General features: G+C 36.5%; 2 protein-coding genes across 2 annotated transcripts; one reads left to right on the forward strand and one right to left on the reverse strand.

The window, feature by feature from the left end:
* Positions 1–1,180: 1,180 nt before the first annotated feature.
* Positions 1,181–8,554, reverse strand: LOC136242688 (rabphilin-3A-like). Its single transcript, XM_066034131.1, has 15 exons — positions 8,416–8,554; positions 8,025–8,216; positions 7,833–7,953; positions 7,712–7,780; positions 3,540–3,617; positions 3,410–3,446; positions 2,677–3,363; positions 2,548–2,627; positions 2,441–2,500; positions 2,289–2,398; positions 2,097–2,226; positions 1,889–2,043; positions 1,744–1,834; positions 1,588–1,684; positions 1,181–1,536 (listed from the first exon to the last, which is right to left on the reverse strand). Exons 1-15 carry the CDS (start codon positions 8,457–8,459, stop codon positions 1,433–1,435), a joined length of 2,055 nt encoding a protein of 684 aa, XP_065890203.1. The 5' UTR covers positions 8,460–8,554; the 3' UTR covers positions 1,181–1,432.
* Positions 8,555–8,568: 14 nt separating this feature from the next.
* LOC136242689 (talin-1-like) lies at positions 8,569–18,853 on the forward strand. The gene is made up of 23 exons (XM_066034132.1): positions 8,569–8,750; positions 9,019–9,129; positions 14,615–14,709; positions 14,761–14,809; positions 14,865–14,915; positions 15,002–15,048; positions 15,103–15,140; positions 15,213–15,337; positions 15,397–15,495; positions 15,563–15,630; positions 15,678–15,750; positions 15,797–15,861; positions 15,909–15,947; positions 16,010–16,108; positions 16,165–16,228; positions 16,285–16,336; positions 17,324–17,448; positions 17,498–17,572; positions 17,619–17,786; positions 17,842–17,906; positions 17,960–18,023; positions 18,407–18,489; positions 18,540–18,853. The coding sequence occupies exons 1-23, from the start codon at positions 8,676–8,678 to the stop codon at positions 18,742–18,744; spliced, it is 1,935 nt and encodes a 644-aa protein (XP_065890204.1). The 5' UTR covers positions 8,569–8,675; the 3' UTR covers positions 18,745–18,853.
* Positions 18,854–19,877: the final 1,024 nt, after the last annotated feature.

Genomic DNA, 19,877 nt, shown 5'->3' on the forward strand with positions numbered 1-19,877 from the left:
TAGTAATATATACTGTATACCCTTACTTTGTGTTCACCCCTGAAAGATCACCACTGTACAAAGACCATAATTACATTAGGTTCTAAAGATAGTTAAGGTGTACTTAATGATCTGATTAGACCATGTCATGGTCACCTTTCATTAAGACCACCTCTTTACATGGTAATATTTGATGAGCTCCAAACAAGTATTTTATGACTCATAGAAAGGGATCAATGTCATTACTATATCTGTATCGCTTAGTTAATTTTGTACCAGAATTAATGTGTCATACAAAAATAAGTGAAGTGTAGCTAGTACACTGTAAAAAGAAAATGGGGTCTCATAAGGAGATGATGAGCTTAAGAGTCTAGCCTTTTTAGATGACCTAGCTGTTTTGATGAAGTCATGAAACAGATGTTTGTAACTACAATGTGAAGAGGTGGACTTTGTAAAGAGGGTGATCTTATAAAAGGTGACCATGAAGTGGTCTTATTTATAGGGTCAATGAGTACACCATCTTTGGGATGTAATTACAATGTGGTCTTTGTAAGAAGGTGGTCTTAGAGGTGGCTACTAAACAAGGATAGCTAGGGTACATTTAGATGCTAATTTGACTTTCGGTTTTCCATTTCTGGTATCCATTTCCACTGTTTCCAATTGCCCAGTAAGGCCATAGCCAAACATGGAAATGTCATTGCAATCAACACACCAGTACAGTACTCAACACCTAACAGTAAAATGGTTAATCCTTTACACAGTGACAATAATTATATCAATACAATAGTTTAAATTTTAAAGTCAAGAAACAGTCTGTTGATTTTTGCTCTGGCAATCAGTCCCAGCAGTCACTGGTAAAGAATCAACTTTTTTGATAACGTCTGTCTCCATCTGAGACTAATACTCACCACTTGCAAGTCTTTTTTATCCCTTACATGCCACATGACACCACTCCACCAACCCCGAATCATACCTACTTTGTAAAATTGTCCATTACTACTTTCCTGAAAGGAATTTTGCACATTCCTTTACATAAATTACAAATAATAAATTAATTTTGACAATTCCTTACCTAATTACATCTACATTACTACAGGAATTATGCATGTTTGGGTATTTCTGACTCAAGGAAATTTCACAATTCGTTATGCACAAAATCTCAAGAAACACATTTTTGCAGTGTTATAGCCTGTATCACAGTGTTTCTCTAGTAGTTATGATAGTACACAATGACAAAATCTTGAGCACACCGACAGAAACTTTATACTATAATATCCATAAACTCCTACACAATGGGATTTATATTCCGTGTGCTTTGATGATATCATTGTTATACACTCATCCTCGGCTCTTGTGATATCACCCTTGTTATGATTTTCTCAGTAATTGTCATGATATTCAATAAACTAGCTAAAGAGTCATAATTTTCCTATTATCTATGCACACTAATGCATTAAGAACTTGGACTTGTCAGGTTGTACCAGGTTCTGATTCGAAGATCAGCTGTATCTATTATTTGTTCCCAGCTTTGATCACAATCATTGATCCACACCTCACCTATAAATATGAAGGATCACATCAATATATCAAACTTGACCCTAATCATACCCATATTGATGTTTCTTGTCGTCTGGTTCCAGTCCCAGACAGATATATGAAGATTCTTCATATGTAGCTCATTGTGTCTTACTGGCAGTTCAATTTCCTTGCAATATAATTATATATATAATCAAATCATGTACTTTGTACTCAGGTATTTCCTACTTCATTAAAGATAGGGTCTGTGGTCTTGTACACTACTCTCGTCTTCCTTTTTAACTGTCCGCCTGTTGATCGTTGACCAGTAATGAGGTAGCTTGACACACAGTGATGAACATGTATACATATACACAGGTAAGTATTAGTGTACCATTTTACATATGGATTTGGAGAGTCTGACTTGTATGATAGCAATCCAGCAACTTCAATGATCTCCACAACAAGAGCTTTCCTGGTGCTGCAGTATTCCATCCCTAGGTAAATCCTACCTCTGTTGGCTAATTCTGATGACCACATCCATTTTGGCTACATGTACAACAGTTAACCAAATGGTTGCCCTATGAACGAGTACCACTTACAGTTGGTAAGCTTGACTCTAATAGCTTCCTAAAGAATATTTCTTCATTGGGTCTACTCTTTCGTAGTGGAACTTTAGTAGCTCCAACCTGCTTGTTAACTCCAAGGCGACTATGGTTTACAACTACCAGACTAAATAAAGAACTACTGATAACCACCAGAACCACCTCTATCAGAACATCTAAACATCTTACAATAAAGTTCTCTTGTTTATTACCACTGGAGAAAGTCCTGTAAATGTGTGTAACTCATCAAATTCAGGTTTTGAGCTTTTGTGTACAATTGAAGTTTTTAACTTCTTGCACTAAAAATTGCATTGACTCAATTGATTTGATTACTTACTTACCTTCCCTGGACCAGACATGATGTACATCTTTACATATACATTAGATACCTCATGTAAACCCTGTGTAATAATTGTTATGCCATTTAGACTACAATTAAAATACTTACAGTACATCGCAGAATATGAACACGTAACTCTGCCTCATTCGGCATGTATTTTATATGAAATTCCAAAGTGGGTCCTTCATCTACATGCAAAGCTATTGTTAATTCCTGTTTTGTAAAGTGTTTGAATACCTGGTTCAGTAACACTGTAGTAACGTAATGATGATAAACTATATCTTCTTTTTTGATGTGTTTCTTTGGCATTTGGTGTGGCTCCATCATCTGACAAGTACTTATCATTATCTGACAATGGAAGGTGCAGTTGGTTGGTAGGGCTTGCTGACTGAGCTCTAAAACTGTCAGTGTAAATGCTTTCCATGCTGACAGTATTGAGCCTTTGAAGGTGCCTTGCATCTGTGAAGCTTCCCAGGCTTTCTATATCAGCATCACTGCTGTTTCGAGACAATCTGTGCACTGCAAGACTGTTACAACTGCTCATTGGTAGCTCAGTGGAAAGAAAACGATTGTGTGCTCGTATGTTGCCACAGTCTGCAGCTGATGCACTGCTATATCGACGTATTACAGAGTGTGTAACAGTTGTTGATGGTGGATGGATTAATCTTCCTGTTGATGAAGATCTTCTACGGTATAAGCTCAATCCGCTTAATTTAAATGTATCTGCTTGATCCTGATCATTGCTGCTTAATAATTCACTTAATTCTTGAGTACTTCCAAAGCCTGTAGGTAATGAATGTTTTTTCATTACCGTCATGTCAAACCCTTCACTTCTTTTCAACAAGTGTTGTAGTCGTTTGGACCGTTCCTCCATGCTTGTTGCTACAATCTTGTGAAGTTGTCTTCTTCTAGCATTACATTTTGCTGTTTTTATGCATAATGTTAATTGCATTTAGAAGCACAACTGTACCTTGAGAAAGGGTGGTCTTGTTTATCATCAACTTGTGCTGTGAATAAAGACATGATTATATCCATGTATTCAGTAAGAAAATTTAATGGTCATTATTGTTAGTGTAATTCTATGTTCAATGTATGCTTACCATTAAAGTGTCTTTGATGCGTACATCAATTGGTACATCAAAACGCTGAATAAACCAAGCTCCAGTTGCCATCCACAGCTATAAGTAAAATTTATAGTTTAATAACAAGCCATTGCAATTGTTCTAAAGTAACCATGAAATAGGTATATAATACTACATTGCAATAAACTGCAAGATATGAGCTTTTCAGGCACATTTTTGAATGTATGTACAATAGTACTTGTGTTTAATAAGAATGCTAAGTCCTGAGATTACAACAAAGTAAAGTTAATAGTCTATTCAACTGGTCAAACATAATGTATACAGCAGGTATGAAAGAATTATATAATTATAATGCTGTGAAGTTCTACTTCACTATAATAGAATGCTGCACACAAAAAGCAGTGTATAGAGAATTTGATCGGCAGCTGTTGCTATATGATTTCCCGAAATGTCATTGATGTAGTCACTGTCGTCTATTTGAAAGGATTGTATTGAGGATTATTATTGTTGTTGTGTTTTGTTGCTGATGTACTAGCTCAAAATTAATAACAAGGAGTCTATGTTATTACATTTATACAGTGACTTGGAGCCATGCATGGGTTGAGGATCTACGTGAACTGGTCAACTTCAATATTATTATTCTTCCTGGTGACTCCAGGCATTTAATACCCAGCAAAAAAGATCCTGCAAGTTCCTGCAAGAAATGACCGGATTCTCTTACAAGATCCTGGAACAGTCTTGTAGGAATTCTGCAAAAACCAGATTCTCTTGCAAGATCTTGCTTAAAGTTCTTGCAGGATCATTTTGCCTGGGTAGTTATACCATGGCCACTGGGGATTTGCCTGATGTATATATATACCCAAGCCCAAGGGCGTGGGCATATATATCAGGCAAACCCCAAGTGGCCATGGTATAAGTAATATATACCACTCTGGTATGCTCACCTAATATGTGAAGGAAGACAAACCTCTACATTCACCACACCATTTTTATACAGAGGTTTGTAAACATCAATTGCGGGTTTAGATTGTGGGCACAAAAAGAAATGATTGTGGGTTTCACTGGTTGTAGTGATACCATTTTTAACCACTTAACCACTTTGTGGATGCCTATAGTAACCTAAAGCAAAATAAATACTTGGGCATATAGGTTGAGAATGTCTGAGGCATCTTTTTCATGCAGTTGAAACATACTGTGTAGAAAAACAATCCCCACATTGCAAAATGATTATTTAGTGATGCCTAGTAACTGAACTATGCAATGCTGATTCACTCAATTCTGTTTCCTTCAAGCCTAACTAAACCAACATGTTAAACTCAAACCCACAATGCAAAATTTTAAGTAGCTCTATTCAAACACACAATGCAATACTCTATTCAAACCCACAATGCCAAACTTTATATAAATAATCAAAGGGACCGATGCTTTGTAACTGCCTCAGCATCAAAGTTAGGGCAATACATGAATATAGCCTTGTGATTTCCTTTGATCTAAGGTTTCAAATTGGTATATGTGATTATAAAGTGTACTCTCTCCCTGAATGTCCATCTGTATGGAGTTAATGATCTGGAGTTATTTACATTTAATAATAATAAATACTTAGGTTGAAAGGAAGAAAATCCATCCCTCCTGGAGGAGACTGAATGTGGCGCTCGACTAGACATTGGGTGGCCTGCAGTTTGAATCCTGGGGTAGGAGGGATTTTTTTCCTTTCTTTGACCCTTTTCTGTTTCACCTTATTGTTAGCTAGGTCATGTAATCTTTAAGTCTCCAGTTCCAGTGTGTTAGGTTAGGTAATCCAAAGGCTGCAGCACATGTTGCTGTCAGACCTTCAGTGCAGGCCACTGTAAAGTTTTAATAATAATAATAATAACATGTGGCCAGCATAATCAAAGGCAGAACCTTTCACACTGCAACAACAGTGTCTAATCCACAATTGCATGATGCACCATGCATGCAGTGAACTACATATCTGGTGAAAGCACTGAAAGGGCAAAACTAAATAATATGTTTTGTTAACCCCATAGATGAGTAAATGCAGCCAAATCTCACCAGCATTTACCAGTCATCCTTTACATAGTCAAATGCATATTATTGGAGTAAATGGTAATCATCATGCAGGCTACACAATAAGATGGCAATAGAGTGCCAAGCCATCTTAGTAAATCACCAAAACACAAAGAAGTGAGCCAATAACTTTTGTTTGGTCCATTTTGTGTTCCACCTTATTAGTTACCTATTCCTGTAACTCCAAGATCTAAGGAAACTAATTATCATTGTCTTTCCAAGCATTCTCAGGAAATGTCTTATAAAATGTTAAGTATTGTTATTTACGGAATCAATTAATCTCAGCCCAAAACTCCCAGGGTCACCAGACAGAAGCATGACCTGTCAACTGTTCTTTCTAATGTTGATTCTACTCTGTCTAGATCATCCATCCAAGATCTCCACCATCTGGGAAAGTTTAATGCCACCGATCCTAAGCCTAGACCATAACTAGTTAAATTCCTACATACCTTTGATATAACATCAATTTTGTCTAACAGATCCTTGGAACCTAAAGACATCATAATCAAACCCTACCTGTCCAGAGAGGAAAAAGAAATTGAATCAGTGTATTTACAAACTAGATGGGAATTAGCTCAGAAAGGAACCAATAAGAAATGTGTCAAACTGAAAGGAAACAACATTTACATCAATAGTAAGCTATTTGGCAGAATCAACAGATCTAGTGGCTCTTCCCATGTGATGACCCCAGCAACACCAGTACCTACCACCTCAACTTGAAACACTTATAATGTACATAACTAAGTAGTAAGTATTCTCAACTGTACGTATATGCATGTAAATATGTAGTGTATAGAGCGTAATGTAGACAGTGGCTGTTGGCACCTGTTACTTTCAGACCCTTGGTGTGTTTACACCATAAAGCTTTAAATAAATAAATAAAAATAAAATCCCTTCTGTGCATTTTTCTTGAACACAGTAAGGATATAACACTTCTTACTGTTTTACTATGGTTCACTACTCCAGCTTGTTTCAGTACTTTTTATCGATGTGCTATGGTCCCTACTCTAGCCGAAAATTCCATTTTTTTTGTGTACTTGTATAGGTAATTCAAAGGCTGCAACACAAGTTGCTGTCTAACTTTCAGTGTAAATAGTAAATGATTGGTTTAAGGACTCTAAATTATAGTTATATCCCGTATACTCGGATGATATCATTGTTATTACACTTGTCCTCGGCTCTGCCTTGGACTTGTGTAATAACAATGATATCACCCTCATAACGGAATATAACTATTATAGATATCTCAGTGCATGGGAGTGTGCAGAAGTTTACGGATAGCAAATTAAGTTCAGGTTTGAGTTCCTGTCACTGTGCTCAAGATTTCATCCGAATTGTGTGGAGATTCTACTTCGTAGCTACAAGAGAACCTTGCATACTGCCTACAAACTGTAGCGAAGGGTGGTGTTACGAAGCAGCGGTTCCAGGTATGATTCACCTTCATCAGAAGTTGGTAAGGTGGTGTCGCGTGGTGTGCAAGAGAAAATAAAGACCAACAAGTGGCTACCGTAGTCTGAGATAGAAAGATGAAGCTAGAGGAAGTTAGTTCAGTGACCATTGGGAGTGATTGCTGGAGTGAAAATCGTCACAGACTGTTCTTGACATTTGTTAAACTATCGTATTGGTAACTTGTAGTGTTACTGTGTAAAGGATTAACAGTTTTCTTGTAAGATGTAGCTGGTTTAAGTGCTGTATTGGTGTGTTTTGTATCAATATTTCTTTATTTGGCTCCTTGTTCCATTGGTAAACAATACCATTCGCGGTTATTATGATGTCACAAACGAGACTGAGTAGCTCTGCAACAGGGCGGTAAATTAGTTATCACTGGGTGATAACTAAAATATTGTACAGTAGCAGTGCCACTCTGTCTAGCTGTATGGTAGTTATAATCCAGCGCGGTGCTTTGATACTCCCACGCACTGGGGTTTAAAATCATATATTAGTACCAAAACAGCTATGGTACGTGTTATACTGTAACATGATGAGTTATAGTGAAAATGTGGCTTCCGAGAAAGAAAAAAGAACACATTAATCAGGCCAGGCAGAATAGCATGTACATGGTACTTTACTCATAAATATCATATTGATATTACATAATATGACATTTTACACTATAGCATCACCTTTCTTCTGTTACAACAGATGTGACAAGCATCAACCGGATAACCTGTGTTGCATTTCCGACAATACCACTAACAAAATAATAATGCCTAATATGTACTTTCACTAGCTATATGACTATACCTTTTGGCAGACTGCACAGGTAACTGCATTGCGAGGTTTGTTTCCACATTTACTGCACAACTGTATCTCATCATCCTCTATGTGATTTGAGCATAACATGTTGTGCTGTTTGTAAAGATCCCTAAAAGAATAATCCAATGTGATACATGCATGCATGTACATTATTGGATTGTTAGGGTTAGATATGCATACTTTATCCGAAGGAAATCTAGCTTTTCGTCAACTTCAGCTCTTCTTACTACACCAGCAATATGACTTTGTTCATCTTCACTAAGAGGCTGCATGCTAGCTTCATGTCTCGGAATTACTCTTGGTTGCATGAACTGTTGATCCCTCAGTCTGGCTGATAATTTAAACCCCAGTGTTGACCATCCAGTGTTAATTCTACCAGTATATAAATAACTGTAGTTATATTAACAACACATCGAATAAATGTGGCAGTTATCATAGATTACAAAAAGACTAAGAACTTTCTGATGATAGCTCTTACCGCTAAGCTACTACGTACCCAATAATATCTATACCGCTACGACAGCGGTAGGCGCATTGTATAGCTAAAAGCCCGCCTAGCTATAGTACTTACTGTCCCATCAGAGCCAGTTCTCTATCAGAAGGATACTGTATCATTGATACCGCGTGAAGTGTTAGTACTACAGAAAAATTGTTGTCATTCACACTCCTATCACGGCAGTTAGCGAGTCCGTCGAGAACCTATGAAAAGCACGTGACATATACCGGCGCTCACGGGGAAAGTCACGTGCTTCCGCAGTAATCTGTGGGTGGGGTCGGTGACAGAGAAACACTTGTTTACGTAGAAAGAATACTCGCCAGTGTTGAAATAACATGAGCATCAAGCTCAATGTTCGATACCATCCTAGTTTGGATGGAGCAAAACAAGAAGAAACCATCACACTGCAAGTGAGTGTTGTTTAGGGCGGGGCAATTTTGTTGTGATAGTAGCAAATTTTAAGTTGTAATTGCTTGCATGTCAGTTATGGTTGGTTAGGGTTGGTTATGGTTGGTTATGGTTGGTTAGGGAACTCTTATAGACTTGTATTCAGAGCTGGTTACAACCTTTATAGCATGCACTTTATCTAGTCTCCACAATATTACCTTATTACTTGCGTGATGTAAATACTAACACTAGAGAAGTTGCTACTATTATGAAAATTATGAAATTGTGTAGGCTTCACGATTGGAACTCCCAGATGAGCTATGCCAGGAGATTCATGGGAAAATAGGTCACAAGCTAAAAGAAGAATCATCTATGTACGGATTGTATCAACCTTCTTCAAAGGTACATGACCAGCTTCTACAATTCTGTATGAAATATATGTGAATAGCTACATAATTTGTATCTGATGACTGAATGGTGGCTATATCTATTATAACTAGCTAGCTACATAGCTATACCCATATTACAAAGCTGAATTGTCTGAATTCTTCAATTCTTATGAAGCGGTATTCATTAAAAACTACTTCATGTCCTTTTTGTAGTTTAAGCTTGGTCCCACCAACCAGTTTAAGTAAAAAGAATCTTGTCAACAACCATTGTTTCTTGTCCAATGAGTCATATGCAAGTGTGTTCATTAGAATCCAACAAACCATACACAAAACAAAGCCCTTGAATTTCTCTATATAGTGGCATCCAAACTTTTGTTGTACGCTTTTATAGTGGCAGTTATTCACAGTTGACTTTGCCATGATGCATGCTCCATACAATTTTGTATTGGAGAAATTAGTTACCTTAGTACACAAACCTCAAAAATACGCTGGATTGCCCTACCCAAATTTGCTGAACTTGGTCTCATACTATGAGTTGGGGTGTACTGATTGAGAATCCACCTGAACTAATAATTATTAGGGCTTAACTAGCTGGTTTAATGTTTCATACCTGAATGCATACATAAATTTGCCGTACAAGGGTCTTTCCTCTCTTCTCCCTTGGTTGCTACATGAAAAGTTGTATATCACGTGACTTGCATTTTGTCAAGGATTCTAGTAAACTAAACCCAGCCATTTCTGTAAATTGAAGTATGCGAAAGTTATGGTGCTTTGCTTGAAGACGGTGCTATCTTTTCATAAATTTAATTTGCAAAAATTAATGTACAGTTAATTTTGCAAAGTTTTGATATGGCATAGCTTATGGCCACATTGATTATTGCAAAACATAGTGTGAGTATAGAATTCATTGTAAAATAGACATGTTCACTATTACTTTAAAAGTTTGATTAGCTATACTGATCAGTTATAACAATAATACTTTCTGGAGTTAGTTATAGTATCCAGTGTATGTATGTAGCTAGTGGCTTAAGTGATTTTAACACTAGTTTGCAGAAGATATTTATATGTGGGTGGCTGATGAAATCATCAATTCAACAAATAGTGGCCATAGTATAGTGCCAGACGTGTCACATCATTGTGTTTGAAACATTGGTAAGTATATTGTGATAAACATACAGTAAAGGTAGTTAATAATGTTTTTGTTAACACTACTTAACTACATTTTCTTATTACATTTTACTTATGTTTTCTAACATTGAATTTATATAGAACTTAAGTTTTCATTATTAGATAAACCATTCGAACATCTGGGTTTGTATAAATGAAACCATATGCTAATACAGCCAAACTGAAAAACAGTGTCTTGGAAAAGCCTAGGTTTAAATAGGGTTGAGTTTTGGCCACAATAGTGTCAATGTTAGTTCACAATGACAGTGTCAAGTCATTCAGTATTGAAAATTGGTTATTTTTCTTGCATTTGGACTACAGGATAGATATAAATAGAGGGTTCAGGTACTAAAAGTTCCCTACCCACCCAACCCCCCCCCCCCCCCCACACACACACACACACACACACACACACACACACACAAAGAAAATAAAAAGCAGTATGGCAATGTGAGAAGAATTTTATGCACTCTACAATCTTTATTCGTTCTCTTGTACTATATATCTATTATCTATGCAAGTCATGGTTTTGCATAGCCAGACCACTTTTTCTCTGTCATGGAACCTATATCATCTATAGAAATTACAAGCACTCGTGCTAAAAATTAGTTAGCCACACATGCTGCACGATGAGCATACAAACAACTGGAAGTTGGGTATCACACAGTATGGTAGTAATTGTATATATGGAGGTTTGCACTTCCTCACAAAACAATATTAATTAGAAACCAGTATCACAAAATATTCATGATGCGTTCAGGGCCAGAGGAAACAATTCTGAAGTGGTCAGGCCAAGGGGTAGCCAGGCACTATGAAATACTGAGCACTTGTTGTGTGAATGCTAGGGGGCCTGGGGGCATGCTCCCCCAGCAAATTGCATGCTCTGAGATTATATAAATCTGAGACTATTTTCAGCTTGACTAACACGTGTTAAACTCACTGCATATAGCTACATCATGTGTTCACATTAATTTCTTACATTATAGAGTTGTAACACATGTAAATACAGTATTGTTCCCTTTTGTTATAGCTATACGCATGCATGAGTCTAACATTTAAAACTGGTAGCTATATACCTTATCACTAATTTTAATGTCATGAAGTCACAACTCAGTGAATAGCTAGCTAGGCGCTAAACTATATGCTTAATCTTACCCTATCGTGCTATGCTGCAGTGCTCAAATATTCATCCAATTATGTACACTTCCATGCAAAGCTATCTAAATTTCGTATTTTCTAGCTTCATAAAGCGTTTGACTAATAAATCAGCATAAAGTGCCTGAGTGCTCTATTAGGGTGACTGTTCTATTAGAGTGTTTCGATCTTTTCCATGACTGATTGTTACAGGGAAGGATTTAGATGTAAATACAGTGAAATATACTAACTGGCATTATATCACAATGCTTGCATGATGTTTTAGGTATCAATCATTCACAAAAACATGCCAGCGTAATCCACCAGTGCCTATCAGCGACTCGGATATATATGTAAAATTAATGTTGAAAAAGTGGGCTGAACCGCTTCCTCCAGCCCTGGCCTTGGCAGTATTAGTAAGCTAGAGTAAAACTCAAAACGTGTTTTCAGAGTGGCCAAAAATGCTTCCAACAAGTTGCTATAGAATTGTAATTATTTTCTACTGACTAACTAACTAACTAACTGATGCTTCAGACAAGTGTAACTCAATAACAGCTCTGTTAGATCTCGCTTCATCCCAACAAGTGCCTTTTGGCATACCACAGTACATATAGTGTACACATCATCATGGCATGAAACTTAGTCACTTCAATGCTCCAACATCTCTCCTAGGCCAGAGCTTCAAACTCAACATAAGATGCCTAGACTACAAAAATTTTTACAAAGAATTCCTATATCTATCCCTATCAATTATCTTCCAATGACTAGCAACATCATAGGGCATCATTTCATACTTCCAGCAACCAAAAAAAGCTTCCAGACCAGTATAATAATGGAACTCATTACCACAATTCCTAATTGATCTTAACAACTTTGACTCGTTTTCTATTAACATTTCAAATTATACCCTACCAATGTAAATGTATGATTTTCCTTTTCTTTTTTTCCTGAGCATACCAGTGTTGCTTAGATAACTTTGTCCTCCACTTCTTCTTGCTGACAGCACAAGGTGTCAATTTGCAGCAGCTAAAGAGTGATGGCTTCTAATGGAAAATATCCGTACTTTCTGTATGTGACTGGATTGATTGCAGAGACACCTCTCATAATGTTCTTCATTTGTAATGCTTGAACAGAGCTGAAAATAGAGCATAATGGCTACTTCACTTTTCAGTAGTTAGGGTGTACATTCAGACAAAAATGTTAAGTATGGTGCCATTCTGATCTTTTTTTTGATGCAGAATGCACTGGTTCACCAGTCATCATTATGTTGCAAACAAACAAGTAGAAGGAAAATTAGGAGTTTTAAGTTCGATTAGGGATCATAGCTATAAGAAGTAGTGAAACAAAGGAAGTCGTCTACACCTGCAGATTTTCAAACATATAGCACTATTGTGCAAAACCCTTGGGGAAATTAAACAAACATGGATGTATTACCTCCAGATATGTAGTGTCAGGGACAGCATGTGAATTGGCTTTGCTGCTTTGTCCCGCAGGATTACAATCATATCACCTTGATTAGCATACAAACCGGGCCATACAGGTATAAAAAAATGCAATCTGTACCTAGTGAACAACTTACAGTAGCTTTGGCTCCAATTTGCTGCTGACAAAACAAGCAGCAGCAGTAACTTAGTCTTTGTGTGACAACACCTCAGACAACATGTGACATTGGTCCCATTAGGCATTAGCCTTTACAACTCACTGAGTCTCACTCTATTTTCACTATTATAGGGTTACCAACCATGCGATGCATGAAGGCTTGTTAATTTAAAGACCCGAAAAGCTTCTAGTTTAAATCCGAGGAACCCACAAGAAGCCTGGCCTGAAATGTTGTAGATTGCTGGTAAAATCTAGATAACTAAGATCTTATGGAAATCTTGAAATCTCACTTGAAATCTTTAAGATTTTGAAATCTCATCCCTGGTTTTGTCAAGTTGTCATTCCCTTGTCTAAATCAGTGGAGTATCGCTAGATGTAGTACACTACTAAGGTTAAAAACAATTTATTGCTATCACTTTTGTACATCAAGAGTTTATCAAGAAGTGAGGAAGGCCAAGACAAAAAGCAAATATGGCCATAACTTTTGAATAAAGCACTTGTGGACCAGGTGTCCTACAGGCCTTCTGCACTTGTGCTGTATAAAGCCTCAATAAATAAATAAAATTAGTAAGGAATGGCTAAGCAATTGTTTCGTGTGTGGCCTTCCCTATTTGGCAGTCAGCTCCACTGCAAAACACAAGAATTATGCAGCTATGCATATGTGAACTTTCCATAAATATGTTCATGGTGTAACATGTTGGTTTGCTTGGTTGAATGACAGATGCACTACCATTTGTCTTGATTCTGAAGCTAATGATGTGTCTATATGATAATTAGTTTCAGCGCTTATTATTGCAATGCCATGCATTTAAAATTAGCATGCAAGGTCAGTCAATTCCTTTGACACAATGGAAGATCTTGATGGGTAAAATTAAGTCATCCAGCAACATTGTTTCACAGTTGAATCTCAGGTCTTACAGAAAGTTTAGAATCCTTAACAAGGCTGTTATTGCAGTTATAGTACTTAAAATCTCTAAAGCAAAAATGATCCTTCAAGATCCTGCAGGAGTCCTGCAAGAAATAACCAGAGTTTTGCAACAGGAAATTCTTGCAAGATCATGGAAACCTCTTGCAGAGTTCCTGCAAATTCCTGCAAGAAATGGCTGGTTCTCCTTGCAACATTTTGTCTAAGATAAATTATTTTTAGAAGTGTTTAACACACTTAAAGATGCTTGAGGGGCAATTTTGGATGATTTTGTGGTTAAAGTAAGTAATATGGCCACTAGAGATTCTTTCATTGTACAATAAGTGCAATTTTCACTGTATTACTCCATAGATTGTGCATATTATCATATGATTCTGACTGCCCTATTTGATTATATTGACCTTCTTAATAACTCAATAAACTCGTAATTAGATTTTCAAAAAGCTTACTGGTTCCAGAAACCACACCTGGTGTGGCCTTAGTTAATCTGACACTTACCTTTATAATGGCAGGAGTGAAGGCTTGTTTTAGATGCATGATTTTCCACTACAATATCAGGCGTACATGTGTGCATGGCCACAAATACACACTTGCTTTAACCCATGTTGCAGAAAGAGTACTGATATTTAATACATGATAAATGCAATACAATGAATACATTATTTGTGTACAGACATGGTTGGAAAGTAGAACATTTGTTGGGAAAGCAAAAATGCCAAGTGGGTCAGACTTACTGTATAGGATAAAGAAGCGGAAGATTAGAATAAGGTACGTATATTGCCATTGTGTCAATTAACAGAAATACCTCCTTACATAAAGGTTTCTTGATGGTACTAGCAAGGTGATTGACATTGATGAAACAAAATGTGTAAGTTTAATCTGACTACATAATACAAATAGTTGATTATGGATACTATGCACAGGTGAGGGAGTTAATCAGAGATATCTGTGAACAGTTGAAGATTGATAACTCCGTAAGTAAATTTAAAATCATGTATACTTATGTAGTGTTGTAATGAACCACTACACATATGAAATTCTATAACTTTTTTGCCTAAAGGATGAAATGTCCCTTGTTGTAGCTGGAGATTATGCTGTATCGCAACAGTAAGCCTTCTACTATTGATTAGTAATGCAAACGTACATATGCATAATATTTAGTCACCCAGCTATGCTGGATCTGCCACAAGCAGTACACTGTAAGTACCAAATGGGATACTTTTATTCTTTCCATTTTATATATATATGTGCGTGTGCATGCATGTGTATAGCACCAAAAACCCTCAGAAAGCTAACACTCAGGCCACGTTCTGAATCATGGGGTTATCATCTACATCCTGCTGGCTCCCCTAAAGGTTCTGGCCAGTCTCCAAGCTTGCGCAGAAAAACTCTAATAGTAAGAGACAGTAGTGATAGTTATAACTGCATTTCAGTACTTGTAAATGCATAACATAGCCTAGCAGCCCAGAAACATTATCGCCAGAGGCAATTGCTAAGCCAAGCCCACCGATGTCTCCTGGGCAAAGAAGAAAAGCTGTTGATGGCAGTCCTAAGGTTTAAAAAATTGTTTGTTTTTTTTCTTTAATCTGTATAATGTATCCTTGATTTCACTGCAATATAGCCAAACCGCAAGCACCAGCGTAAGGGTTCTCTGGGCAGCTGGCGTCGTACTGTGTCACCTCTGAAAAAGTAAACTCACAGATTATCTGGTTTTATTTATCTGCTCCACATGACAGGCAGCTATCCAAAAGACATCAGATCAGGATTGATACACCTTGGCTTGATCCTAGGAAAACATTGGCAGAACAGGTACAGTGTTACTGATACCTTGCCATTTGTATAAAATGTTATGCAGGAAGTGACAGAGAATGATGAACTGATTTTAATGTACAGATTCTTTTATCACATGGAACTACAGAGGTATTTAAAACAATTGCATGCTAATAATGAGTGTGTCTTATCTACAGTGGATCTACTAACACTGACATGCTTTTCAAACAGGCCAGGTATAATGCATGTATTCTGCACTAAAACAGTAGACAGTATACATAATTTTCTAAATTCTTAGGGCAACTTATCTAGCAGGAGAGTTGTTGTGTTCAATGAAAGACATGATCCAGTTCACAGCAGTCCTATGTCATATTTGTAAGGGAGACATGGATGACAAGTAGGTCCATGTGTTGTCAGCAAAGCCAGTATTTTATTCTTGCTTCTCTTGAAAAGGTTTTGTTTGGAAACTCTGATGAAAATTCAACATTTGGTAGCACCCCCAAAATGGAAAATAAAAGTATATAATTTGCAAACATGTGTTTATTATATATACATCTGTTGCTTCATTTATAGAACTATTACAAGACAATTATAGCAGATTATGCTGCTCTGAAAGGAATGACCAGTAAGAGCATCACTGTAGTCAATGCCATTTGATTTTTTTATATACATACTATACATACATACATACATACATACATACATACATACATACATACATACATACATACATACATACATACATACATACATACATACATACATACATACATACATACATACATACATACATACATACATACATGCATGCATACATACATACATACATACATACATACATACATACAATACAATACAATACATAAACACACACACGTAGAGAGAGAACAAATAAAAAATACAGTTCTGTATTTGCTATAGAATGGCTTATGTTACCTCAGTTCCATATCAGGTAGTTCTAGAATGGAATCTGAATCAACCTGCTTACTTACTAGAAATGACTAGAAATGTATCTTGAGGCTACAGGCTTGATTATTCACAGTTTCTTCAGCCCAATAGATGTCTTTTGGTATACCAATGCATACATACCTTTTCCCTCCTCTGTTTCCTGTTTCTTTTTTCTGAAGTATTGATTTGCGATAGATCATTATGGCTTTCCTACAGCTGTGCTGACTAGCTATCACATATATCATCCATATTTTTGCAGTAACTGGATTGATTTCTCATACCATTCTTTGTTTAAAATGCTGTGTAATTGGCTGACCATAGCTGAAATTAAAGCATAATGACCACTTCACTTCTCAGCAATGATGGTTGAGGTACATGTTTAGACCATTCTTTTTTTTAATGTAGTATGTGTGGTTTCACCTGTCATAATAATCATGTTAGAACAAAAAGTATATCTGCAATTGTAGATGACCTCCCTTGTTTCACTGCTTTTTATTCTGTGATCTCTAATCTTCCTAATTTTTCCCCGTGCTTGTTCCATTTTCACACTCATGCTTAGCCTGATATATACATACTTGCCCTCAGGCCTGTGGCCATGCGTATATATCAAGTAAAGCACCCATGTATGTGATATAATTATTACACATATATTATTGCTCTATAGCTGCAGAAGGAAAGTGCTGCTTTATCAAACTGTGGTCTTCACTTGAATTGTTTGGGTTTGAGTTTTTATCTTGCACAGAAGCAAGTACAAATCAAAAGGGGCTAATTGGAATATCAAAAGACAAAGTAAGTCACATTATTCTATGCAATACCCAATATTGGTTTTTATTAACAGGTATTGTTTTTAAGTGATCAAAAATCTACCAAAGCAGAAACATGGGAATTTGATGATGTGATTGACTGCAAACAAGTATGGTGGATTCATTCATGTGATAAATGTTATACAAACACATCAGAATGCTTTGGAGGACACTACTTCACTCTATTTTAAAGGAGATTTGATCCTGCGTCTTTATCTTCCTGAGTATTCTGGTGTTTTGGTTGACTGCATAGATGGACATAAAGATCTTCAGAGCATTGTTCCTGAAGCCTTTTGGCACACACAGTCATTCCACTTTGATCAGGTTTCCAAAATTATTTAAAAAACTTAATATTGACTGGCTAATTTGTCTTTTTCAGCCAGCACATAACGTTGGAGCATCAAATTATAATTTTGCTGCTCAGTTTGCCAGGGACAGAGAACGGTTGGTATAAGTTTGTTAATATACACATTTTAACATGTACCCTTTTGTTTTAGCTGTGCTCTAAGTAGATTTACATATGATGATATATTTAGAGCAAACAAGACCATCAACCCCTTGGTAAGTAAATACTTATCACTCGTTATTTTTACACTCGAATGATGTAACTAATGGAACTACCAAACACATGCCAGTTTCCTTGTGCTATAATTCCATACAAAAATCATGATAAACCTCCTCATGTAATACAGCATGAAATATATTTTACATGACTGTTCTATTAGAGTATTGATTTTAGCAGCAGTTAATGTCAGCCATGTTGTTTGATGCATGATGTGCTGAAATTTGATCTCATAGTTATTGTTTGGAATCTTAATTTGACTAGTAGCCATAGTATAGCTGTGTAAAATTTTTTTGAATAAAAATTTTCTGCATACAAATATTATTTTGCATTGAAAGAAAAGCTCTATGTGATACTGTGTACATCTCTATATATTCTACAGTTTAGTGATGAAGACGTTGAAGATATGCAATGCCCATGGGAAAACCCATTGTTTGAAAACACTGATCAACTGATGGATGAAAGGTTTCAATTTCAACTGTGGTTTAGTTCCTCTAATACATAAATTGTAACAGGTTTAGCTTTCTGGACCTCAAAGAATACAGTGACAATATTAATGATAACGATGGCCTGCCACAAGCAGCAGCAACCAATGGTGCTGACAATTCAGACCATGACTCTGATCATGGATCAGTTAACAGTGATGAACTTTGTGAAATACAACCACTGAAAGCAGATGTGAAGGTAGCTAGGAGGGTTAGTAAAGACCAATCAAATTAAACATATAAATGAATGAAGAAGAATAACAACAGTAACAACATTTATTAGCAATTGGTTGTAAACATTTTTTTTTACTCTATTGGAATCATATAGCTAACTTTGTCAAGTATTCAGTATACAAGTACAACTACGTGTTTGGTTCCTATGGTCTGAGGTACCAAACCAAATTGTATACCAGCTATGCTTAACTACTGTGATTGCTGAAGAGTGTAGAAAGTTTGTGCAGTTTGAAAAATCATTGCGGTAAACAAGTTGAAGTTATACTAAATAATATGTGGTTAGTCATTTGTGTACTACTAATCACTGTCACCATGTTTATACCTTAACCACCACCAAATTACACGTATATCCTGAACTGACACCACAGTCATGATTTATAAACACTCATTTGCAACATCTGTGGGACCACTTCTTTGTGTAAGCTCCTCAGACAGTGTTTGTGCTTCAGGATCTGATGATCCATTAATCACTGAGATCTTACACAATAATCACTTGAGCTTGTGTGCTGTTTGGTAAGACCATTATGATGTTGCCTTTGTGTGAACCCTCCAGTGCATAAAGCAATGATAATGTAGTAAAACCTGCCTGGTAATTTGCTCAACAGACACCTAGTGCTTGTCTTTATGGTATACAAATGCATATATTCGTAGGGGTCTATGTGCACAACATGTTTGGTACTACTTCTTGTGTAACTAAAACTGACTAGATTTATATGGGAACTGAAGAATGCTTTAATTTGTGCTCTTACTAATAACCAATGAATCATGGCATGCACTATTATAGTGCAACAATAACAACAGCAATAATAATAATGACAACACAATCGAAACAATTCAGATGTGCAAAATAACCGGTGACAATCAAGTAGTGATGTGATTAATCATGTTATATCATCACCAGTAGAGCATACTACAGGGAAATGGTGCTGCCACAGGTAGCAGGTCTGGTATCAGTCTGACTACTCATAATGTTACTGATTTCATATTATTCTCCTGTCAACATTGCAGCTGTAATTACCTGCATGGCATCAGTTAGGTATACATGCTCCCTTAATCTGTACACATTAAGGTATTCCCACAGTCAATACATAATTCCATTTCAAATTACCTTCCATTAAGGTGCACTAGCTCAAT

The sequence above is a fragment of the Dysidea avara genome, chromosome 13 (genome assembly GCF_963678975.1).
Source record: "Dysidea avara chromosome 13, odDysAvar1.4, whole genome shotgun sequence".
Lineage (NCBI taxonomy): Eukaryota > Metazoa > Porifera > Demospongiae > Dictyoceratida > Dysideidae > Dysidea > Dysidea avara.